Genomic DNA, 26,191 nt, shown 5'->3' with positions numbered 1-26,191 from the left:
GGGATAATGCTCATTCTGGAGGCTCAGGGGGGCTGTGAGGTGTCAACGGAGAGGGAGAGGTTGGTGAAGTGGGCAGAGAGAATGAGGGGGGCCTGCTCAGGAAATGGCAGAGGTCCATGGTGTAGAACAGGGGTGCCCAATCCCAGTCCTCGAGAGCTACCGTCCTGCAGCTTTTAGATGGATCCTTGTTCCGACACACCTGAATCAAATGAATGGCTTGTTATCAGGCATTTGCCAAACTTGATGGCATGCTGAAGAGGCAATCAAACCATTTGATTCAGCTGTGTTGGAGTAGGGCTGCATCTAAAAGCTGCAGGACAGTAGCTCTCGAGGACTGGGATTGGGCACCCCTGGTGTAGAAGCAGCAATGGCAGTGGTGAGAGGAATTGAGGAAACAAGTGGATTCTGACCAAACCACAAGGAAAGACATCCAGTCAAAATTAAAATGCCTTCTGCTGTGGTGACCCATGGGATCATTAGTAATACTACATCTTTAGGTATGAGTCAAACTATACACACAGTACAGTTTTTATGATCGCTATGTTTTATGTATTGTACACTATAGCAGTTACATTCTGATGGCATCTGCATGTATAACATTTAAGACACAATTTTACACTTTTTAAAAATTAATTAATGATTAAAATAATTCTAGTGTAATTTATTTTGTAAAAACTCTTAATGCTATTTACTTAGCATTTCGTATTACAAAGTCGTAATAAAGGTTTATTGCTGATCAGTGAGCCAGTTCTCATGGCCAGGTCCTTAGATAATACCACTCTGTCAAAAGTTACTGGTTTGTCACAGAAACCCACAGCCCGTACCACTGATCCTGTGACGCATGTGTAGGTTCAAATGTGTAGTCAGGCTTATATTATAATTTAAGCACAATCTTTTCCAAAACCTAACCCAGTTCTTTTGGTGTAACTCAACCACTAACAAAGTGAAACCGCTGATTCAACCTTTTTATAACAACTGAAATAATGATTATAGATGCATCACAGAGTACATTTTTACCATATAACCCTGGTTTAACCCTGTCAATGTTAAGCCAGTTGTTAAGCAATCAGTAAAGCTACTTTAGGCTACTCTTGCTACAAAGAGTTGCCACATTTATTAATTAAATTTTATTTATCCTCATCTTATAATCAGTCTCATAATCCCTCTTGTAAAATAAGTGTAAGAAAAAAAAATATTGCAAGTATAGATACTAAAAGACTGTAATTAAGAAGAGTGGGAAGGGATGTGTTGGAGGATAGAAGATGCAGAAAGTTCCCCACCCCCATTTAACTCGGTGAAAGGCATAGTGGGAAAAGCATGAGAGAAGTGCCTCTTTTTTTAACTTCCCTTAGAGAAGTAAAAGTTAACAAGCTTGCATGGCAGGGCACAAAACACGCACGCACAGGCATGAAGTTGCACAGACAGGCATGTCTGATAAACACGCAGGGCTGTATCACACATGCACTCACACTAACACACAGGAGTGTGATAAGAGGGCTGGGGGTTTTTGGCTTCCTAAAACGGCAGTTTTTTTTGTTGGTATTTTTTTGCTTTTTGGTTTTCTTTTGCTCTTAGCCATCTTACTTATCGCTTTTGCATATTTTGTGGGTCATCACCAAGCAAAAAAAAAGAAAGAAAGAAAGAAAAAGAAACAAAACACTCTGGAGCCTTCTCACGACTTCAAAAAAAAAAGCTCACAACTTTAAAAAGACTTTAACCCAAGATCTCATGATTGAAAACTACATTTCCTTAGGTTCCCACAAGAGCACATCAAGATTGAGAAAAGGAGATCTACAGATAACTTCTGCTTATCTAGTCTCACACATTTTTAGTCACATCATGTTTACTGAAGAGTAACTTACTCAGTGACTCATTATATTGCTAGAAAAGATAAGTAAGATAAAGAGGTTATCGTGGCACTGGTCACGTGTGGGAAATCACACAGCACAGACAGCAGCAACCTTGGAGTGGCATCCATGTCTTTGAAGTATACATGAGTTAGAAGAGTAGCAGGTGCACCTTTGAACACAGAAAACCAACACAGGAGGATGCAGCGAGAGAGAAATATAGGCAACAGTGCACCTCAACTTGTCTATTTATTCTCTGACCCTTTCAACTCTTACCCCTGCCTGTTGTGTCTTTAATGTCCTGGCAGCCAGGCAGAGAGCCTGAGCCGCAAAAGAGATGAGAAAGGACCAAAGGAATACGCTTACAATATCCTAATCAAAATGATTTGTTTTTAAATTAAGCACCCGTGAACTGATACTAATATATGGATAATCATAGATAATAGAGGAAAGAAAGGACCTCAGAATTTGATTTATCTACATCGATTTGGGGTCAGTTTAAACAAAAATGGATATACTTTAAAAGCAAATACACAACTAACATACTTCTTTATCTTAATGTGACGAAAGAATGCAGAAAAAAAATCCTTAACAGGATGCTGCGCCCGCATTTCTTTTCTTTCTCCAACAGGTGGCCTCAGCGACCCAATGTACTTGCACGGACCTTGCAATGATTTTATAATCTACCCCTTCATTTCAATAAACTTCACCAGATTTAAATAAGACTCTGGAAAATAACTACAGCAAGGCTTAACGGGGAACGGGATGCGTGATGATTTTCTCGTGAAACCTGTTGTGTCATAAAGCAGTGACCGAGATCGGTCGCCAAAGAGCCACAGTCACGCGCTTTCATTCCCATCGCACTTTCTCCTGAATGGGACAACGTCAGAGCGCCGGTGTGGAAGCGAGCCAGAGGTCTTCGGGATTTGGCCGCAGATGCGCACTGTGGCTGCAGGAGGACGCAGCGAGAGCTCTGAGTGACATTTGAATCCGGTGGTGTGTACAATTAAATCACAGCAACAGTCAGCGAGCTGGCTTCCAGGGAGGACACAGGACTGTGCATTTATTTGTGTTTGCAGGAAATGGGGTCTGGATGCTCTTTGGAGGGACTTTATACTGGGAAGTTCGGATGGAAGCGGTGGGACGTTTGTTTTTAGATGTGGTATCAAGCTGCAGCTGACCGCACAATTTATCTGTAAGTAAGAAGTGAATTTGGTGATAAAACAGTAAAATAGAGAAACCGCAAACACAGTATGTATATATATGTAGGAGGATGTGACTCTTGTTTTGAATCACGTCTTAATAATTACAGCCCGCTCACGGGAAAATCCTGCTCTCACAGCTCCAGTCAGTGAGTGTGTTATTCTAAATCGGATCATTGGCAATACAAATTACAGCTGTACGAGGGTTTATTGGGGCCATTGCAAAAAATAAAAATAAAGTAATAAATTTAGTGGACACACAGGAAGATGGGAATAGTAATTAGCACACTGATTAAATAATAGTAAATAATACTTTACAATTATATTTATGCAAATCTTTCCTTAATTCAGCCCAGATTTACCACATTATGAGAGGCATCCAAATTCTACAAATACATAACTATAACTGGAAACTATTCAAAAGGAGACTGACTTTGATGAGGTGAAATTTGGGGCATCGGGAGCTACAAAGAGATATGCAAAGGTATGATCGGTTATTATTGTCCAAACTGCGCTCTATCATGGGCCATTTAATGGTGCTTGGGGTGTGATGAGGCTGAATGAGCCCCTTCCCCCCAAATCTTTTTACCTTTTACTTACAACAGCCCTGATATTCTTTTGCGTAATCAGCTATATTAACAATCAGAGCTATTATATAAACCACAACACAACAAACCACAAAAAAGATATATAACATTTAGAAAATCATGCGTATTTATGATTACTTTTATCTTACACAATATTGAATTTTTCTAGACTAATTCATTTCTTTTAATCCCCAGGGCTACTGATGTGTTCTGTAAGCAGACAGAGGATTCCTGAGATTACATTGGGTTTGGGGCTAAAACAGAACAAGCAGAAGAGAATCAGTGACTACACCACTGCACTGAGGAATTAAGGTACAACTACCTCTCCATCAGTGCAGCTCAGATGATGTCAAATCTATTTTACAAGGTCAGAGGGCAAATGTCTGTCCCAGAGAGCATTTGCCTGAAATGTCTCATCTTTCATCATTTATCAGACGATAAATTGATGGAGACTTTTTGCAGTAATGGAGAACAGGAGCCTCATAGAAACTAGTGGATAAAATGTAGCAAGACTCTTCAGTATGACATAAGCAAAGAACCCCCTCCTCCCCAAGCACACACTCACTTTCAGGGATGGATCCCATGAACTTTACAACTGTCATCGACAATGGGTTTTTGGACGAGGCGCCATCGAGTCGTGTCCTAACTGGCTGTTTTCTCTCGCTGCTCATCCTCACCACCTTGCTGGGAAACACTCTGGTTTGCGCAGCTGTCACCAAGTTTCGCCATCTGCGTTCTAAAGTGACCAACTTTTTTGTGATCTCGCTGGCCGTGTCCGACCTATTGGTTGCCATCTTGGTGATGCCCTGGAAAGCAGTGACGGAGATCGCCGGATTCTGGCCGTTTGGCTCTTTCTGCGATACCTGGGTAGCTTTTGACATTATGTGCTCCACGGCCTCAATTTTGAACCTTTGCGTCATAAGCCTGGACCGCTATTGGGCCATCTCCAGTCCTTTCCGCTATGAGAGGAAGATGACACCCACAGTGGCCTATATTATGATCAGTGTGGCCTGGACGCTGTCTGTCCTCATTTCCTTCATTCCAGTGCAGCTCAACTGGCATAAAGCCCAAACCAAATCTTACACTGCTCTTACTGGGTCCTCTGTTTCACTGGCATCAAACGCTACATCTTACCCAGAGAACTGTGACTCAAGCCTGAATAGGACCTACGCCATCTCCACCTCTCTTATAAGCTTTTACATCCCTGTGGTCATCATGGTGGCCACCTACACACAGATTTACCGCATTGCCCACAGACAAATCAGGAGGATCTCTGCTCTAGAGCGGGCAGCCGAAAGTGCCAAAAACAGACACGACAGCATGGGCAGAGGCTCCAGCATCGCAGACTCAGAGAGCTCCTTCAGGTTGACATTCAAGAGGGAGACAAAGGTGCTGAAGACGCTGTCAGTGATAATGGGGGTGTTTGTGTGTTGCTGGCTCCCATTTTTCATCCTCAACTGCATGGTGCCCTTCTGCGAGCAGTCGAGCGGAGGGGAGGCTTTCCCCTGCATCAGCCCCACCACGTTTGATGTGTTCGTGTGGTTCGGCTGGGCTAATTCTTCCCTAAACCCCATCATCTATGCCTTCAATGCGGATTTCCGGAAGGCCTTCTCCATCCTGCTGGGATGCCACAGACTGTATCCAGGAGGCCACGACATAGAGACGGCCAGTCTAAACAAGAAATGACTCACAACTCTCTCACAGCACTGACTCATCCCTTAATTCTTAAAACAGTCCAAGAGTTCCTGTTGCAGCCGGTCTGATTGACTTGAAATGCAAAGACTGCTTTCGTGCGCTAACTCTTATTTTGACTGAAGGGTACGACGACCCCACATGCATCCATGTTTGCATTAGGTGAATGGTCTGCCTTTGCGATGTCTACCATAGCGGGCTTGCTGTGCTCGCCATTGTCTCTACACTGTCTTCAGATGGGAGAAGCTCCCAATAGAGGAGAGAGGATTTGGGATTGAGATTAAAATCTGCCGCTATTGCACCAGGGATCTGGGAGAGCAGCGGTGCTGACAAGCTCTTGGGATAGATAATCCCATGACTGGGCAGCACACACCCTAATGATGTCAGACACTGCTCTCTTCTATATCATCAAACACACACACACAAACAAACACTGTCAAAACATGCTCCCCAAAATACCATGTAGCACCCAGCATGCACACTACAACAACAAATTCCATGACAGCACACAGAAACACTGTTAGTCTTTACACTGATATTTCAGGACCTGCAAAGACTCCAGCAGTAAAGCATCAAGCCAAATTATGTTGAACATATGTACAGGTAAAGTACATCCACAAGTGACTTAATATTACAGCTAGAATGAAAAGTGAATAAATTCAAGTGTAAAAGGAAATCCCTGAGAAGTGGAGACGTAAAAATGTGATCTGAATCCGTATAGGATGCAGAGATGGGGAAAAACAAGCCGACTGCCTCGTTACTGATTGAAATGTTATTTATAAATCATCGACATTTGGAATCATTATAACTTTAAACCAAATTTACAAACTTGTGACCTCAGAAATGACACCAGTCAGCGGCAACATTAAAACCATTTGCCTAATATTGTGTAACACTTTGGGCCCTGTGGGTTGTGAGGTGGGGCAACGGTGGATTGCATCCTGGAGCTGCTCAACTGAAGATCTGCTAAGTTCGGAGGCCAGGTCAGTGCCTCGGGCTCTTCTTGTGTCAAGTCATCAAAGAGCAGTTTTTGCAGGGTGGAGGGGTGCCTTGACCTGCTGTATTCAGGGAATAAGTTGCCACTGTGTTGTGTTTGTTCTGCCGCCATGTTCATGTGGGTGGAATATGTCAAAGTAACATCTAGATAAGTGTTTGAGCCCAAAGTTTCCCTGCAGAGCATTCCATTTTTACCAGATAAAGAATGTTATTCATTTTACCTGTTGTGGTTTTAATGTTGTATCCAATTGCCTGATTTGTCCAGTGCTTGAAAGTGTTTATTGGCAGAAGACAGTATTGTACCTGCTATGGATGGGATTATTATGGGATTATGGGTTCTTTATGTGAAAATTGAAATGGGTTGGTGTAATGTTGTTTTATGTTCCTGTGAAATTTAACAGAAATACAGTGTCAACTGGTGACACACTTCCGTTGTGCCATAAATTGCATAGTGAGAGCACATCTAAATGACAATTGTGTCATTTTTTGTGACCTTTATTTACCATGGGTCTTGTTCTCACTGATTTTGTCACAGTTCTTACTGGTTTAGATACATGACTGAATTTCTCAGTGAACTCCAACAAGGCAATGAACAGAAGATGCCAGACAATCAGCCAGCCTACAGTTTAGAGCATTAAAACTACTGCTTTTCTGAGTTAAACCTAACAAGACAGACAATGCAAAAAAGCAACTTGTAGCCGCATGACAGGCAATGGGACTCGTTGCCTGTCATGCGGCTACAAGTTGTACAAGTCATGCGTACAAAATCTAAGTTAGAAAGAAACAGAGGAACACCATAATTTGTAAGAATTAATTAAAAACCACACAACTCTATTGGAAAATAAAAGTCCACTTATCAGCTGTGCTACTTCACTTGAAACATAAATGAATTTTGGTGTAATAAAGATGTCTTTTAAAAAACTTATTACATCACATCATTTAAGTTGCTAGTTTGACATGAAATGCATTAGACCACAGTTTAAATTATGCTTTAGACTGATTTTTACATTTATTTACTGCTGTACTTAAACCCCTTCAAATTTAATAATATGTTTTCTATATCAAATGTATCTTTTCATTTCCAATAAAGCCCCTAAAAATAAAAAATCAGTAATCATCAGAAGAATTTTGCTCATCAAAGATGAATAAACAAGACAAATCTTAATTATTATTATCTTTATTATTTTAGTGAGGCCACTATGTTCCCATATAATGAATAAAAAATGGTCCATGTTTTGGAAAATTAGCTGTCTTGTTTGGTTTCCTGTCTGGAAATCTTTCATCAGTAGCAGAACTCCAGGAAGTAATGAAATAGTCCTGCACATATTGCAATGTAAAATAAGCACTTTTTATACCGCAAATCAGAATTAACTTTAGAGGTGCTGGTAAATATTCTTTATAGCTTTGGAGAAAGTTAGCATTTGCCACTTCTTCTTTAGCTAAAGCTATAGTATTTTATGACTGATTTAGTTTGCTAATGAGCTTTAGCTTCTTCTTCTTCTTCTTCTTCTTCTTCTTTTTTTTTTTTTTGGTTAGCAAATTAAGTATTACTAAACTTTGATTTTAGCTTTGAAAAAAAAAACCCCAAACTTTAAACAAAGCTAGTTAGCATTTTTACTACTTCCAATCACTGTGCTAATAATTCTGTTTCTGTAGGCTTTAGCAACCATTGCATTCAACATTAGCTTAATTTTTCAGGCCCAGGGATTGCCGCTTGGGTGACAGGCACAAATTCATCTGACAGATATGAGTGGTGTTGACCATCAAATTTAAGTCTTGGCAGGATCAATCATGACTCATAGATGTTGTGGCCAAAACTGTGAAAATAAGACCCAGCAAATATCAGAGACATAACAAGATAAAGAACGTCATCATTAACAACTACTGCTAATCTGTTAGCCAGAGTGAGAATTCATGACAAGCAAAAGCTGTAAGTGTGTTGTAAGAGTGAATATGCAGGTGTTATATTGGTCTTACTACTGCATACATGTTATGTTACATTCAGAACTGTATAAAGCCATCAGAAGAAACAGCTGTGCAGTGTCTGCTTCAGCCATGTGGAAGCATCAGTGCACATGTTAATAAATGTGTATGTGTGTGTGTGAGAGAGAGATAAAGACAGACAGTGGCTGCACAGCCTTGACCTCCACACATCAAATTACCTAAAGCCAATTTCACACCAGCATCCACAGAGCAAAACCTAATGGGATCAGCTGCGTTTCACATCTAACATTTCACTCTCACATAACCCTGGTGTTCATGTGTTTGTTCAGTCCGGTGATGTATTGCCATCATTAGTAAAGTGAAGCGCCTAATCAGAAGTTGTGAATAGCCTGGCATAATAAAGGAGTGCAACCATTGTGGCACCTCTTTATCCCCACTGTTGGCTTTGTTTCTTTCTTTGATTGCATTACAACATTTCCCACTCTATCAATTTTTAAACAATACCAAACAGCTAAACAAGAACTTTGATTCCGATGCACCTTTGTCGCCTCCGTGTTTCAGTTTCTTGTTAAAAGAAGAGGATAAGGAGGATTGTAGATTTTAGATTGCGGTGGTTCCGCTGTCTTTTATGGATGTACCTGTGACAAGAACCTAATCTACTCAGATGCTTCAATGGGGAGTACGAGGGAAATTGAAGTAGTTGAAGTGTGAAAAGACAGCAGAGCAACGACAAGGACGAAATAAATTATATTTGGCAAGACCCAGTTACACACTCTGTTCCACATTAGCCTGCTGTGTTGTCTTAAAAGATAAATCACACTCAAAGATGGTTTGACATAAAGTTCATGTTCGGTAATGTTAATGAATATCTCTGTAGATGCGTCACAAAAATCATAACTCGATTAATTTTTCTGTAGAACTGTTGCTTCGTCTTGCAGGTCAAGCATTTTAAAATAATTACGGGGCAATAAATCCCTCTCAATAAGCAGCAAGTCTAAGAAGTGACATCGTTCAGTTGAATTAAGTTAAGTCATTATAAATATGTAAAAAACTATATACTGTGAGAGAAACTCTTCCTCTCACGGGCTAACACGCAGACACACACACACACGCAGAGCTGTCCTTTAAAGGCCGCTTTCTCTTGGCTCTGGACTGTCCTTGCCTCTAAGAAACCTCCTCAAGCGTGCCACGAGAAGGGAACAGCAATTAATTTGAGTGACATCATTCAGAGTGATGGCTGAGGTGGCAACAAGACAGTGTGTGTGTGTGTGTGTGTGTGTGTGTGTGTGTGTGTGTGTGTGTGTGTGTGTGTGTGTGAGGGAATGTGTGTTTGTGATGCAGTGCTACAACTGCTAGCTCCAGCGCCCAACCCAGAGTCCTTGCAATGTCATGTGCACTCTGCAAACACAGAAAATTTCTGTTTGCTGCCCTTTCTTTCCCTCCTGTGGAACTTGTGATATTCTCAGAGCAATCCTGCCTTTTTGGATTGGCACTTCAGAAAATGGATGTTAGATGTGGTAACTTTAGATGATGCTAATGACTGGCCTTAGGGAAATGATTTACTGAGACAGAGAGAGAGAGAGAAAAGGGACAAGGAGACAGACAGTCTTATGTAAGAATCAAGCAATGGCAACTTAAAAAAAGAGACACAGAGGATGCTGTGTAAATATCACATAACCCACCAGAAAGTGTCATCAGTCTGACTGCCGTCACATATATAATGAAGGATCCTGTAGTCACATACTGTTTGCTTCAAGAAAGATACACCTGGCAATGCGAAGGTGGATTTTTAATGTCATTAATGATTCCTCCGTCACTTCCCCTCCTCAGGGGAGGTGATGGAGAATTAAAATGCTATTAAACAGTTTGCCATAATCTGTATCACTCTCCATTAAATATGTATTATTCAAAACTGTCAGAGCTCTTATAATTGCACTAGAGCCTAATGCATTTTTAATACCTCGCACAACACCAGGATAAGCATAATTGAGAGTGAATGTGTTGGTGGCTGCAGCCAAAGTGCATCAACACAGTTATATGCTGAAAGTCATGAATACACTTTGCATGTTAAAAACCGCTTTTTAACTTTTTTTTGTCTGCGTCTGGTCTCGCTGGTGAAATCAACAGATGTTCTATGATGATTTTCGATTAGTTTGAGGTGAAAGAGCATCAGCACAATCACAACACACACCCAGCCACTCAGATTCTCTTTGTGTCGGGGTCGATGGAGGCTCTCTTTGCAAATGGCACAGTAGATTCAAAAAGCTTGTCTGATTTTGGCAAAAGGCTGCTCTTCAAAAATAGATACATAAGCTTAAGCCAAAGGTTGCCCTGCAAATCTTTTGACCTTTAGTGCCCGTTCTTTGTGGCAAGCCTTTCATTCATCTTTCTGATTTTGCTCTTGCTCACCATTTCTCTTTCTTATCACACTCCTCCGCTCTCTTCCTCCACCCTCGCACTGTTTACTGTTTGTGCTGCAAACCCGCTGGCATTGCTGCGTTACCATTCGTCACTCTAACTGGCTCCAGTGGAAAGGACATGCCCTCTGACCCCACCACTGGGAAAGGACCAAGGGAACGAAGAGAAAGGAACGCTCACAGAGAGCACTTCAGAGAGATGAGAGCAAAAATATTTATGCGAGGGAGGGGTGCACAATAAAAGACTGGTTTAATCTTAGCAAACAACCTTTTCGATTGCTTACCAAGAGTTTGGTCTACTAGCTTGGTTAAACATAGTACAGTGCACAATACTGTACAAAAGCCTCAAGCCACCTGTGTATTCTTTATATTTTTATAATTATATTTTGCAATTTATAAAAAAAACCTTGCAAACATAAATCGAACAGTATATAAGGCCAAAAAAGGCTTTTTACAATTCCAACAATATTTGATATGACCATGTTTAATTCTTCAGCACAGCCTTTACTCTCTTCGGGAAGCTTTCTCCTAATCTCTTTTTAAGTAAAATTCAGGAATAGTTCTCTAGCCTTCTTGAAAGACATTCAAACCTCTTCTTTTGATATCTGCTGCCTTTTGTTCTGTTCTCTGTCAAGATATTGTTGTAATATGACTTCACCTCATGCTACACTACATGAGCCTTTTCTCCCTTTCTTAAGAATGGCTTCTTGACAGACTCCTTTCCACTGAGACCATTTCTGCTGAGGCTTCAATGAACAGTAGATGGATCCGCTGAAGGGCCAGTTGCATACCTCTGGTCCTGTGTCGGGTCTTTGGTGGAGTTTTTCCTATTTCTTAAGCCCTTTCCACACCAAACATGTAGACACAACACTGGTTCATGCCTTGAGTTATGTGCATTTTTATGCGTGAGTGGTTATCATGTCAGTATTAATTGGATCAACCAAAAAAAAAAAATCCTAAGGTACAAAGACTGGTCTGAAAATGAGAGAAATTTTACAATTATCCAAGGCAAAGAAATGTGTTGCATCACGAATGGCAGAAAATTTTAAACAGACCACAGTGGAGGACAGAGTGAGTTAAATCTGGCAGATGGCAAATAAAGGTTGTGTTTATGTGGCTCAGGACCATTTTCATGCTGTTTGCACCATAGGATGTTACACTAGGACACTGCGTGACTTTCTTACCCTGGTGGATGAATTCACAAACACAAAAAAAGCCTAAAAACTTTCAAAAGTAAGTTTGGTTGTTTTTTTGTTTGTTTGTTTGTTTGTTTGTTTTTAGCAAAAAAAAAAAACCAAACAAAATATTGGTGTGCACAAATATGCTGTCAAGTGTCACAAAGAAACTGAACATGAGTACTTAGAAGTCCTGCTGATTTTCTGCTGCTCATGTATGTCTGAGTAGTGATGTGCAGAACAATGTTAAGTATGTAAAAGTGTGGAATTCTCCGTTTCTGTATCCCATCTGAGCTTATTCTAAAACCTAGCCAGAGATTAGTTGATGCGGCTGATGGTGAAGAGGTGTATACTTTAGGTAATCCAGATTCTAGTAAAATGCTTTCTGCAAAATGCCATCACCACGGCTTTGTAGTCGCATCAATCACATATAAATCTGTGATGTCAAAGCAAGTTTTAAAATATTAAACTGTCAAATAACAGAAGAAAATAGTCATACTCATTTCTTTCTCTATTTGGCTTCTTTCTAGCAATCTCTCTTCTGCCCTTAGTAAATAAAAGGAGTACAAACACTCTTACCATTTAATTTTCATGTTTTTAAAAAGTGCATGAGAGCAGCACAACCATGACTCAGCACATGTAGTCATCAGCTCCAAAGCTCTCACATTCAGCACTGCTCACTGTTTAGCTCATTTAGGCTAGACAAACAGCAGCCATCATTAAGCCCATGAAGCAGGGCAACTATCTCCCAGTTCCCTGTAGATTTGGCAGTAATCACTCTGCTGCTCTGTGTCTGGCAGCTCATTCAGCTGATGATGTTTTCTTAAAAAGACACATCTTCTCCCCCACAAGCTAGCTGATTAGCATTAGCATCACCACAATTCACCTCTAGGGCGTCCTACCAGCAAGAACATCAACATTAGCATCATTAATAGCATTTTCTCCACTTAGAGCTGTCTCTGCCAGACAGCACCTCTTCTCTCCCCAACTAAGCTGCAGAGCGTGGCTGGAGTGGACAGCATCCCTGCTGAGAACACTGTTCACCCTCCAAACTCATTTGCACCCAGCTTATTATTCAGTGTATAATTTGATTAGCTTCCACTGCCTTGGCTTGTTACTCATTTAATATGCTTCAGCGATGTTTCCTACTCCACCTCACTGACAGTTTGTGGTACGCTACAAAGGCAATATAAACTGTTTTTTAGCCAACATTAAATCTGGTTTCTATAGTGTATTTGGTCAGGACAATTTAGGTCAGTTTACTTTTTTAGCTCATGTCCCCTGGAGGTCACTCCATGAGACAAAATGACCAACCACTGGTTTTTGAAGTTCCGATCTGGAACCTCAATGTTAGCAGCATGGCTGCTTTTGCGCTGCCTTGCTAACACCAGAAGCGATTGTATTTGGAAGAAAAAGTGGAGTGCTAAATGCTCAGCTAATGATAGCAAGCTTGCTTAACCAGGTGGTCTATGGAGATTAACTAGCTTTTGGAGTCCGCCTCAGGACTGCCTCACCAGGAAATGCCATTTTTGGCACCAGCCCCAGAGGTTGCTGCCTGAGTCAGATATGACGCTGAATAATAACACCATCCACAGTACCTCTGTGTGTGACTGAATAAATGCTTAAGCCTTGATTAGACTTTGACTACATTTATTGGGGTTAGGTTAATTGGTGATTCTAAATTGCCAGCAGGTGTGAATGGTTGTCTGTCTCTCTCTATGTTAGCCCTGTGATCCTTGTAATCTGTCCAGGGTTTACCCGGCCTCTCACCCTATAGTAGCTGGGTTAGGCTCCAGCAAGCTGGATAGACTTTCTGCATCTGTGAGTATGCTAGGGTCCACTTGTGTCCGAACGATGGAAATTTTGTCATTGGATGAGTATGTGAGGGTCTGTATGGATATGGGTGTGCTGCTAATTTTTCTTTGTTTTTGTTGTTTTTTTCTGAACGTGTGGACTCGACTGACCACAGAGAAGTTACATTATAATGCACCAACTACAGTGCATGCCAAGTGGTGAACTTTAAGCACACTTCAAGCGCTTTACTCATCTTAACGTTTTCAGTTAAAAGTAAAAAAACAAAACAAAAAACAACAACCCAAAACTAAATGAAAGCATTAAGCAACCTGATGGGTACAAATGCACAGACAATGCTGTGCAAGTTAGTGCTACATAAGATGTAGCTCAAAATTTTGTTTCTAAAGTCAACCAGATTGCAATCACTTCCGATTTTGCTTGTAAAATGAGCTGTGTTTTTGCTAATAACCACTGAGTCATTTGCTATGTCTACATGACAAAGAAACCACGTGTTTTGCTTTTGCAGAAGGAAAAGTTGTTTCACAGATGGGTAATGTGTTACTCTTGCACATAAGCGAAACCCCCATAAGAGGCGGTGAGTAATGCACTTTCATTTGAAACCAACTAGTTTCTGCTTTCATTCAGTTTCTCTAACCTGGCAACACGAAAAAAGCAGTGACAGCATAGTTTGACATTTTCATCAATTGTACCAGTTTCTTGTGAACTTTTTCATTTCTCTAGACCCATACCATACTTATTTATAGTTTTTAGATTTTCGCTGGCAATCAAAGGGGTTCTCCACTATTTCACACATTTAGTTCAGTTTACTCATTACTAAGGTCACTGTTACAGCAGCTGTAATAGTAATCTTAAGGAGAAGTGGAGGGGCAGTCAGCTTTGATTTTAAAATTTTTGTATTAAACCTTTATTCGTTATTCATCATAATTAAGTATGTAAAGGAAAGAAAGCCTATAATGAAGCTCTATAATGAACTGCACAAAGCAAAGGGAAAAGCTTATTTAAACTGTTTTCAAGACTCAGTGTATTACCTGATAAAATTTGAAGTATGAATGACAATTCTTTAAAGGAATGACTGAAGGAATGGCTGAGCAAAAATTGTTATTATGACAATTATATAAATATGAGGGTTGTATATATATTATATATATTGTCATGCATGTGACACAAAAAAGGAATAGCGAGGTAAGGGGATGAAAAACAACAACCCCAATGAATGTAATGCCAGGCATAAATTTTAAGTTCTGCTCTGTGCATGTGAAAAGGAGATTAACAGAGCGGGAGGATAGTACAGGCGACCACTCAGCAACAGACATCCCACTCGAGCGATGGCACTGTGACAAGCTGAACAAACATCCCCAAGAGAGAGACAGAAAGAACAGGAAGGAGGAGTACGGGGGGAGGGAGATAAGGACAGCGAGATGAAAAGAGGGTTTGAGAATTAAAGAAGAAACTGGGAGCATATTGAGGCAAGGTCTATAATAAGAGAGAAAATTACAGGGCTAAAGAAGTAAAGAGTTAATCTTAGAAAGAAAATAAGTGGCTTTTATTGTACCTGTGTTAACTTAGATGATCCGGATCCATATGCTGGTCAGGGTAAACGAGGAGTCGTTTACGCTTTAGTGCAATACCGCCACCATAAAATGTTATCGTCTTCACTAATACAGTGGTGTATAGACAGAGGGGTGAGATCATATTGAACTTGTGCAAACATTTTCTGCTCCATAACTGGAGCAAATGTGTTCTATTTGATCACAGGGTTCTTTTTTTCAATCATTTAATTGGAGTTTGAAAATGCAGGTTTTACTTGGCAATAAAGATATATATATATATATTTGTATATATATGTTACAATGTTTCTGTAGTAGTATTTTTAAAACACACAATATTTTATGCAGTGACTGAATCAAGACACCAGGATTAATAATGAACTGAGTACAAGATATGACCAAAGAGAAGAGTCAGGAAAACACAGCTCAGATGGGCCAGAAATAGAAGCATGTCAAACATTTATTTTTGCAGTGAGATGGTACGATGGCTGTGCAACTGTGCTTTTTTTTTTTTTTTTTTAATTCCATAGGAGGGAAGCAGACAGCGGACACAATTTTGTCTATTTTAAGAAAGGACTTGTCAAGCGCAGCAGGAGGCTCTTTTACCCTCTGGAAAGTTCAGATGGGACCACACGAGCATAAACAAATGTGCGCACACATATAAAGAGAGCGGCACAGCTGGGGGATTGTGGGAACAACGATTGCAGAGCCTTCTTTTGGTCCTATCAGAGTACCATAAAATGCTTTAACCCTTTCACGTAAATATTTAATGGCACATCACACTCCAGCCCCCTGAAAACTCAGGATATTCTCTCACCTTCATTTACCTTATTACAAGAGAAATTCAGACAGGAGAGGACGGCTAACAGGATGTCGATGGCATCTACCAAAGAGCATGATTTTATTATTACTAAGAAGTGAAATGAAGTTCCATAGGAGAGACTACCTCAGCCATCTGTTCTATGATTCAGCAGCAACATGACAGAGAATAAAGTAGAAAATCCCAAACAATTCACCAGCTCACCAAATGGGGCTGTAACCCATATACCTGCTGTAAGCCACGTCAGGGTTTACTGTGTAAATAAGAATGTAATAAGACTCCTATACGGAAAGAAATCCAACTGCTCCACCATAAAGAGGTCAAAGGTTGGGGTCAGTAATAGAACAGCCACTTTCTTCTATTACAATGTGTTGCTCAAGGACAGCAAGGTGAGTACTTCGAACCTCTTCCCTTTCCTGATCACATCACTGCGCTGCCATTTTTACTCTACTGTAGGTTTCTGGTAAAGCTGCTTCACCCACTGGTTTGCTGCTTATCAGCAGACTGATTTCTTTTAAGGTGTTTGTCACTACAGAATCACTTCAGGTCCTTTATTCATGGCTAACAAGGTGTTTAAATGAACAGAGGTTGAACTGTAACCCTTTATTAAAACAAAGCATCTGTATTCAAATGGTTTGTATGAACAGCGGGGAGAGGAAGTGGAGATGGATGGTTTTTCTGTGGACTGCTTCGGTCGTCTTTAATTGTCCCAGATCGAAGTCTACCCTCCTGTTTAGACCACCTACTGTCCATCAGTAATTCAATATGTGAATCCCCAACCATGCTTGCCACATTATATGAATTACCAGACTGACCAGTGACCTGACTACAGCTAGCATATGTGTACATTTTTAATAATAATTGTAGATAAAAAACAAGCACACACTACTCACAGTCCTTTCGTGATGCTTTACTACTGCCCACATGGTCCAAATTACTCTAAGTTGGATTTTGAAGTCTGCTAAGTTTCCATAAAACCATTACATCAGAGACATGGCTGTGGCAGCCTTATCTCCTTATCTTTACTTCTCCTGCCATCTAAGGCTTGCAGAATGACTCATGAATGACTTTTGAATCTGTATTTATTTTTTTAATGTAAGTCTACAAAACATTTTAGTTAATTATTTTAGGCCACGCACTCAAATTGAATTCTACATTTTTCACTTTTTTCTCTATCCTTTTAAACCTTATACTCTTAACGCCGAAATTACATATTGCGTCTCAGTTGAAAATCTTTACCAAGTACGCTGTGTAATTTGTTGAGAAAAAAATGGTGACAGTGGAAACCAAAATTATCAGCCCTTTAATTGATTGATTGATTGATTGAATCTTTATTTTGAACATGTTGAAAAAGTACAACAACATAGAAATAAAAAGAGACAAACAAACAAAGCAAAACAAAAGGAAAATGAGCAACCACAACTACAAATAACTTTTTTGTTCAAAAAGGAGCAGGAAGAAGCGTAAGCTTATTGAATCCCACCCCCTTTCCACTATCTAGTAATCAATAGACTACAGAAATACCTCATTACAATTACATTATATGTTACATGTATTATTTTTTAATTTATTAATTATATGTATATATATGTATTACCAAAAATCAAAGTCAGATTTGTTCATGTGTTTTAACCATAAGGGCTTATTCTTTGGCGTGCCAATTCTGGCTTATGGGCCAGAATTGGCACGCCAAAGACTCCAACCCAGCCCACTGGAAAATATGAAGGAGGACATAGATTTTGGACATATTTTCATAAGCTTTAAAGCTTTTCCTACTGATAAAGACTCCCCAATTCCTATTCATATTGCACAAAAGTAACTAATTAACAGATTAATATTTAAATGATGATCTACTATAGAAATGTCTATTTTTTACTGTGGGTCCACAGAAACTGAATAAAAACTTTGCTACCAGAACAGTTTCACACATACAGTTTAAGCCCAAAGAGCCACACTAATAGATTCCATTTATTTACTACAGCTGCATTTCTCCATTATGTAAAAAACTGCTGTTGTAATTGCTGAAATACTTTTCTTCTGTGTAGATATCTGATGACTCACAGAAAGAGGAGTCAAAGAGGTCAAGGTGGGCCATATGTGCATCCCTGCTTTAATCAAAAGTCAAAATAGATAAAAAGTTACTACCTAGCTCGCCCTTATCCATAATTACCATTAAATATATGTAAACCAGCCTTTGTGTTTCTGTGTATGTCATGACACCTAGTGCGTTACTACGTTATCACAAAAAGATGGGCAACTAGGCCTCCTTTAGTACAATAGAGCCCGTGGGGAAGATTTATGAGTCACAGGATCTCAGGAGACAGCAAGGAGAGACAGATCTGTGAGGAAACACAGACAATGGTGAAGGCTAAAGATGTCACTGCTCTAAAAAGGCTCAGACACGGGGTATAAACCTCCCACGGGGCAATGTATGGATGTCACTGGGAGATGCTAATTCAGTTGACATTAGTGTGTCCTATCTGCAAGAGTTACTTCAGAGGAAACAAAATAATCTAATCTTAGACGCACAGCATGTCGTAGGCTTACAGTGAAACAAATGAGGAGAAAAACACTTTGTAATCCATGTGCGAATACGATACGAAACTGTAACAAACACGAAAGGTTGTGCTATTCTTTAGTTACAAAGGTCAACAACTGTAGAGCTGATTCCAGCTTTGTTCACCTCAGTGCTTCAAAAGAGAGCTGGGGCTCGAAAGCAGAAGACCTACACGAAACAGTGTCAGGACACAAAACATCAGGCTGCTGCTTTATAAGGGGGGAAAGAGCAACGATAACCTGGGGAAAAAAAAATGCACAGCAGCAGAGAAAAAAAACTCCAAGGTGAAAAAAGGAATATGTTTAAGGTTTCCAAGTTAAATATCTATAAAAAGAATATCCTAGAGGTTTTTTATGTCTCATTTTTAATTACTTTTTAGGTTGTCTTGTTCTATGCCCCAGATCATCACAAAAACAGTCATAACCCATGAGAAGCTTTCTGTCTTATAACCTTAAAGCCAAAGCTTTTAGGTGTTCCTTTATGTTTAAATAGGTCATCCTGTTTGGCCAAACCTGCTTGGGGGCGATATCTCTTGAAAACCAGCTGAAAGAACGAAACAAAAGACACAAAGTGCTAGAGGTGGGATTACTCTCAGGATAGGACAAGGTCTGCCTCTGTGTGTGTTTGTGTGCATGTGTGTTTTAGTTAAGATCAAGTTCCACTGATAAAGAACTTCTGAACTTGTTAGTTTATCTAAGCCACAGTTTGTGCAAGTGAATGGGAGTCTAATTACACAATGACTGCATCATCGTACACCAGGACTGAAAAAGAAAAGGAGGCAGTAAAGCAGAGGATAAAAAAGTGTTCAGAGACGCAGATCAGAACCTAAGAGTGAACGGCAAAGATGGAGGATAGAGCGGGGTTGTTCAGGGAAACACCTGCCTGCAAGCTTTGAAGACAAGATAAAAGCATGCCATGTCTTTCACTGCACTTTGAACAATACAAGTGCCAGTGTGTGGTGACTCTGAGTGCATGCACCCCAACTTTTAAAGAAAACCGATAAAAATACACAAAACAGGATCAAAAATATTCAGGGATTTGACAACACCCGCAAAGTATTCAAGTGAAACAACACAACCAGATATAGGAATGCACTGAAAATACAGAAAGACATCATGTGATCAGTGTCAGTAACTGCATGAGTCACCGACAGTCATGCCTTAACCGTGTCCGTCACTTTTTAGTGTCAGTCTGTGCTACACTGTGCTATCTCTATTTTCTTTTTAAATGCCCCACGTGTTGTCAAATTGGTGAAATGTTTTCTTGGTTTGCTTGTGTTTTCTTCACATGAAGCATACTGAGCTCTTAGGGACACCAAGCTATGCTTTTAACTCCCCTGACCTGCAAGGTTTGTACCAAAATAAAAAATTATCGCCACACTCTCTACCCTCCATCCCACCCCTCTTATGTTTGTCATAGCTCACATTTCTGCTTCCCTCCTGAGAAGTGATCCTTAAATTTGTGTGTTTTTCTCGTGTGCAGTGAAGCAAGCACTGTATACCAGGATTGAGTGCGCAGCTGAATCTTAAAATGTTGATCTTGGATTTCAGTTTGCCATACAGGCAAAGACAGCAGAGGAGACATGCAGGGAGAAATACCAAATTAGGGTTTCTTTTTTTTTTTTAAGGAACGGCTCTGACTGCTTCATTTAGCCTAAACAGATTTTACCACATTTGCAGCCATGTTTAATACAGTACTGTGCCAAAGTCTTTAGCTACCCCTCATTTCTTTATATTTTTCTAGAAAAATGGGAAATAGGTGCAGCAATTTACTGAAACGTGCAAACATAAATTGATATATAATAAGGCAAAAACATGCATACATTATACAATTCTAACAATATTTGGTGTGACCACCTTTATTCTTTAACACATCCTGAAGTCTCTTAGTCACTTCCTTCTAATTTCTTTAGTTAGTCTTTAGGAATAGTTCTCTGGGCTTCTTGAAAGCTCTTCTTTGGATGTCTGCTACCTTTTGTTCCATTCTCTGTCATGAGATTGTTGTAATATACCTTCCTTTTATATTACTTATACTGCTAACTCAGCCTTTTCTCCCTGTTTCCCTCCCTTTAGAATGGCTTCTTGACAGCCACCAAGACCTTTTCTGATGAGCCTTCTGCAAACAATGGATGGATCAACTGAAGGTCTAAATGCATCTCACATGGCACATGGCACACCACACCATGTCATTACTTCTTTATGAAAGATTAAGCCAAAATTCAGAAGCAGCATTGTGAAAAATGAAATACCCACCCTCATGATTTAATAACATGTAGAACCACCTTTGGCAGTATTACCTTGGAGTAAGTGTTTTCTGTGTGACTTTATCAGTCTCTCACATCACCGTGGAGATATTTGGGTCCATTACTCCATAAATCGCTGTTTCAGTTCATTGATGTTTGTGGGCAGGTTTATGCAAAGCTCTCTTAGAGTACTGCCACAAAATTTCAGTCAGGCTGAGGTCTGGACTTTCACTGGGTCATTGCAACACCCTGATTCTTCTCTGGTTCAGCCATTTCAGCCATGCAGTAGAATTCTTCCTGTGCTTGAGCTCATCAAATCAGCTCACGCTTCATCAGCTGTCAGACAGATGGCCTCACATTTGACTCTAGAATACTTTGGTATACAGAGGAGCTCATGGTTGACTCAATAACTGTAAGGTGCGCAGATCCTGTGGCAGCAAGACAAGATCAAAGAATTACTGCTCCACAACCTCTTTCCTCTTTGGCATTGTATAAACAGGCACTCACACTTGCTGATGATCATTTAATCAAGTGCTACTTACCATCTTAATTTCTATGGAAGCTGTATTAACTGTTTCCCAAACCGCTTCTGCGTTTTGGCTTAATTTTATATGCCCTGATATGTAAAAGAATTGAAATTGAAAGACAAATTCAAAGAGGTTCTTTCAGTTTAACTTGTTTTGTCCACTACAGAGGACATAGTGAATATACTGGGTCTCAGGGGGATGTTGACCAATAAATTTTACTTCACAAAAATATTAAGTAATTAAAAGCAATATGCAGACCTTTAGAGGTTATAGCGTTGTTTGTCTACCAGTGCATCATCAGAGTTATTGGTTGTCAGATGTGTCCCTTGTATTCATATTCTCTTATTCATACTAACTCTAAAAAAATCCTCCAAACACACTTACAATGTAAAATATGAAGGATAAAACCGACAGCGGTGGGTTAAAGCAATTGTAAATGTAGGTTCCTTTAAATTTCTAATACAAAAAAAGAGTCTTTCAGTGAAAAGTTCAATGCATATATAAATATGTGAGTATTGTTTTAACATGTGAAGTGTTTGACCCTTTGCTCTCTTGGCTGAGGATATTAGAAAGACTGTATGACCCGAGCCCTCGCTAACTACCCAAGAAACTCAAATTAGCTTTGTAAGAATGTAAATAACCCTCAAGGCACATTTCCATGAAAATAACATCACGCTTTGTCAAATTTGCACATCTATCTTGTGGTGATTTTCATTTACATTTGGTGTTTATAATGATTACTGTTAATGTATCTATTCATTATAAAACATAACCTCTCTGTTTCTTTATCCGATCTCAAATGGGCTGTGATAATTTCTTCTGCCTAAGTTTCACACTGAAAACATTTGAAACTGGAGACTGTGGCCAGTCAACGCTATTAAGGGCCTTCCTATCAGCTTAATGCCGGGTTTAATTTCAAAATGGAGGGGAGCAAATGGACTGTGAAATATGTGCTAATGGTAACAAGACTTCTCCAAGTTTGGTGAAGGAAAGAGGCACAGAGACAGAGAGACCATGTAATGCCCCGTTCTGTTATCACTGAGTCTGCACATATAATTTCACAGAGTTTTGGAGTCAGAACTCTGAGACAAGCACAATTAAACTAGAGACTGCAAAGGGACAGCCTGCTATAATGCTGCGTTAGAAAGTTCACAGAGAGAGTTCATTTAAAGTATACAGTTTAAAAATAAGGCTCACATCAAGCAAATAAATCTCTACCTCTGTGAGATCCAAGAGCAATATGAAAACACATGTTTACAATTAAGACAATGTGAGACGTGCTATTTGCTGAAAGCATTCATTTTTGTTTATATAATTTCTCATCTTTAGGGGGAAATTTGGCTGAATAAATATTCATTAAAGAGTGCAACACCTCTTCCCTTGGACCACCCCGCTGTATATCCACCCATGTATAGAAATTGCTACTTCATTATTCTTAATGCTAGAGAGCAGCTGGCAGCTGTAGTTTTTATGCTGTGCTTTCATTTTTGAAGTGCAAATCCCTGAAGCACATTGGTAAAGTGAATAGTTTGAGTAGTTTGTTTGAATGGTCACACACAAGTTTCTTATTTCAAAGACTTCCTGAAAAATAAATGCAGAAATTCAACATATTGTTAAAAAAAATAAAAAGCATACTTTTCCTTGCATAATAGTTTGAAGCCCAAACAGCAAAAGAGCACAAGACATAACACATTTTAGGGATTTAAAATTACAGCGCTGCTTTTAGGCCCAAATAAAGATGCTAAATGCTCCAAATTCTTGCCAAAAGTTGAAGTTTTTGATGCCTCTCTATAGCAATAAAGCAGCTAGGCTCTATCACTTTCATCCAGAATGGAACTGAACCATTTGTGATCAAAAGCTAAAATCTCTCATGACGCATTGATCTTTTTACAAGATAATTTACACCCAAAACAGCATAAGTGAGAAAAAGAAATAATGATATAATGACGACTTTCTGGGAAATAAAGACAGTATTAGTTAGACGGTAGAGCTCACAATGCATTCAGAGGAGGGGAAGGAAATTAGCGAAGGAAATGTTATTTTTGTATAATTGCAGTTGAAATATGTTATATTTTGCACTGACCTTAACATTTCTGTAGAAGAAAGCATATGAGGTGTGTTAAACGAGATGAGAAGAAAAGAGCCTCTTCCTGCATGTGTGGTAAACAAAAGGAGGCCACTGAATTTCAGAAGCAGATGGGCCACCAAACAAAGAACTAAAACACAATTTGGGTACGAACAGAAGACCACATCAAAAGAAGCAGACAACTGCATGAAAGTAACCGCACCAGGTTACCAATTCTACCTTGTGTTGTATGCAGGCCACAAATAAAGAGAGCAAACAAGGGGGCGCGCTAAGGATCTCAATTTAATATCATATACATAAAATATTAACTAATAAAAATGAAGATATATAACATCAAGTATGTGACTCTAAAACTATTACAAATAAATATGTGTGACTTGAGTATTCGATGATTTAAAGGTGCAGTGAAATATCCCTGCATGTTGAAGGGTAACAAGTGAAAAACACTTTAGTCGTTCAGGAGATAGAAAAAGGGCAGAAAAGACAAACTGAAAATCTGAACAATATGTATTCTGGTATTATGTTTGCAAATGGCAAAGAGGGACCTTCGGGATAGTGTATCCTTCCATAGTCTTTTGCAAATAGCAGAACACTTGTAAATCCTTCTTAAGACAAACAATGAAGCTTAAAGTCCACTTCAGGTCACATGCAAACAAGTTTTGCATAAGGTGCATGGTTTAATGATACACTCTTGTCATCCCTTTTTAGCACAATCTGTCTGTATATTTCTTTTTCATCTCAGGAGAGGTGGAAAAGGCTGTAGCCGACCTGTGAGGCGTACATAGCCAGATGTGCAGCAGGGAGAACAGGGGTGCGGCCGTATGAGTAGCCCAATCCATAGAGCCCTGCCGAACCAGCGTGCAGGGGAAAACCCAAGGATGAGTATCCTGGGTAGAACACAGCTTTGGAGCCTACACCAGCTGCTAGTTTGAGTTTCTCTACTTCAGCCTCCTGAAGCCTCTTGGCTTTGGCCCGTCGATTCTGAAACCAGATCTTCACTTGGGTCTCGGACAGGGACAGTGAGGAGGAGAACTCGGCCCGCTCGGCGATGGACAGGTACTGCTTCTGACGAAATTTCCTCTCCAGGGCCAGAAGCTGCATTGTGGTAAAGGGAGTACGAGGCTTACGGTTGGTTTTGTGCTTCCTCAATGAGCAGACTGCCGGACTAAGCTGCCCTACAGGATATATGGAAAACATGAAACTAAAACAGCTGTCAAAGCTGGACAAACAGACCTTTAATTCTTTCCTTTTCAGTGGTTTAACACCAAATGACTAAACAGGAAAAGTAATGATCAGAAAATTAATGGACAGCAATACTGATGGAAAAGCCACGCTTCTCCTGTATCCTGCTTCTTAGAGTATTTACTACTATCTAAAATTTTACATAATGCAAGATGATTATCTTTAAACCATGTGAAACTGGTGAGTAGAAAAATCATTATGCTAAATTATTAAAAACAAATCAATATATTTCTCTTTTTACTACTCCTTCTTGTTCTGTCAAAAATGTTTGATTTGTCTATTGATTCAGTGTTAATTATGCATAAAAACTGTTTCTTAAAATTAACAACTTGAAGCCAGCTGTGAGACTTTTACTCCAACTTTACACATTTGCATTACAAAAGCTTAAACTGGATGACTTAGAGTACTTGAAGACCCTGATTTTAAAAGACAAACAAACCCTGATTCAAAACTGAACCACGAACTAGTAATAAAATTGGACTGAAAAATGACTTACGTGGGGGAGTAGACATCTTAATGGAGCTGGATATCCAAGAGGGAAATTCCTGTTGTTCCAGTGGCTCTGATTTAATAGATATTAAGTTTTGGGTGCACTCATCTGTCCGCTGCGCCTCATCTTCCTTCAAATCATAATTTCCCTTTTCTTTGCTGGTCACAGCCAGCGGCCTCGTCTCCGACATGAGAGCTTCAACGCTGAAGGGAAGACAGGATGTTTGTGCCATGCGCCCGAGTTTCAGCTGCGTTGATCCTGCATCCTCTTCTGTGGAAAACTCATTTCTTGAGTCCCCAGACGCAGACATTTTTTCTTCTCTTTCTTTTCAGTATTAGAATTTAAGTACAATCCATAAGACACTTTTCTGGTCCCAGAATGAGACCGGTCAGAGAGGAATCTGGAGTAGCTTCTCTTAAGCTGTCACAAAGCTGACAGAGTTAGTGCTGGAAAAAGTCTGGCGTGCATTTGGGACTTTCAGCCAATGATGAGACTTGATCCCAGGGTTTGGGGGAAGACTTGTGATTGGACGTTGTGTTTAGGGCACTCTGCCACACCCCTAACCAGACAGCAGGTCAGCTTCGCATCAGCCTCATTTAGCAGTAATTACCATGGTGGAAGATTGTTTCCTGGCTGTATTTCTTTCACTCTGCAAACTGCATACCCTTAGTTAACATTGAAAAAGCTTGCACATAGTCATGCTTGATGTCTTGAATTAATGCAGAATCATTTTAAATGAGACAGAGGCCGAATACAAAACCTTACTAATATATGTAAATCGATTCCCTGCCTGCTAAGCTCTGTCCCGTACAGCAATTAGGCTGGTAGATTGGCTTGCCGTGTCTTCAAGCATCAGCGTCTGTCTGTAGAGCTGCATTTCCATTTGACAAAAGCTGACGACGCTCCTAATTCAAGCCCCAACGCGCAGACCCTGCCACACCGACTGTTGGAGTAATCACAATGGCAATCAATAACAATCATGGTGCTTTCAAAATTCAGACATCA

At 39.9% G+C, this 26,191-nt stretch overlaps 2 protein-coding genes across 3 annotated transcripts; one reads left to right on the top strand and one right to left on the bottom strand.

The window, feature by feature from the left end:
• Nucleotides 1-2,684: 2,684 nt before the first annotated feature.
• Nucleotides 2,685-8,649, top strand: drd1a (dopamine receptor D1a). 2 transcript variants are annotated; one of them, XM_063490694.1, is made up of 2 exons: nt 2,685-3,042; nt 3,832-8,649. In XM_063490694.1, exon 2 carries the CDS (start codon nt 4,210-4,212, stop codon nt 5,320-5,322), a length of 1,113 nt encoding a protein of 370 aa, XP_063346764.1. In that variant the 5' UTR covers nt 2,685-3,042; nt 3,832-4,209; the 3' UTR covers nt 5,323-8,649. The 2 variants fall into 2 exon arrangements, with proteins under 2 accessions (XP_063346764.1, XP_063346773.1); XM_063490703.1 differs by lacking the exon at nt 2,685-3,042 and adding an exon at nt 3,430-3,533.
• A 15,206-nt stretch (nt 8,650-23,855) lies between these two features.
• On the bottom strand, nt 23,856-25,547 carry LOC134634812 (homeobox protein MSX-2-like). The gene is made up of 2 exons (XM_063484214.1): nt 25,193-25,547; nt 23,856-24,629 (listed from the first exon to the last, which is right to left on the bottom strand). The coding sequence occupies exons 1-2, from the start codon at nt 25,494-25,496 to the stop codon at nt 24,193-24,195; spliced, it is 741 nt and encodes a 246-aa protein (XP_063340284.1). The 5' UTR covers nt 25,497-25,547; the 3' UTR covers nt 23,856-24,192.
• Between the last annotated feature and the right edge of the window lie 644 nt (nt 25,548-26,191).

Source organism: Pelmatolapia mariae, linkage group LG2 (genome assembly GCF_036321145.2).
Source record: "Pelmatolapia mariae isolate MD_Pm_ZW linkage group LG2, Pm_UMD_F_2, whole genome shotgun sequence".
NCBI lineage: Eukaryota > Metazoa > Chordata > Actinopteri > Cichliformes > Cichlidae > Pelmatolapia > Pelmatolapia mariae.
This window is presented reverse-complemented; position numbering and strand designations above follow the sequence as displayed.

Bases quoted from the DNA above. Each gene is read 5' to 3' on its own strand.
- drd1a (XM_063490694.1), top strand. From the start codon at position 4,210: ATGGATCCCATGAACTTTACAACTGTCATCGACAATGGGTTTTTGGAC.
- LOC134634812 (XM_063484214.1), bottom strand. From the start codon at position 25,496: ATGTCTGCGTCTGGGGACTCAAGAAATGAGTTTTCCACAGAAGAGGAT. The intron at 24,630-25,192 runs GTAAGTCATTTT...TATATCCTGTAG, and splicing joins TAAGATGTCTACTCCCCCAC to GGCAGCTTAGTCCGGCAGTC.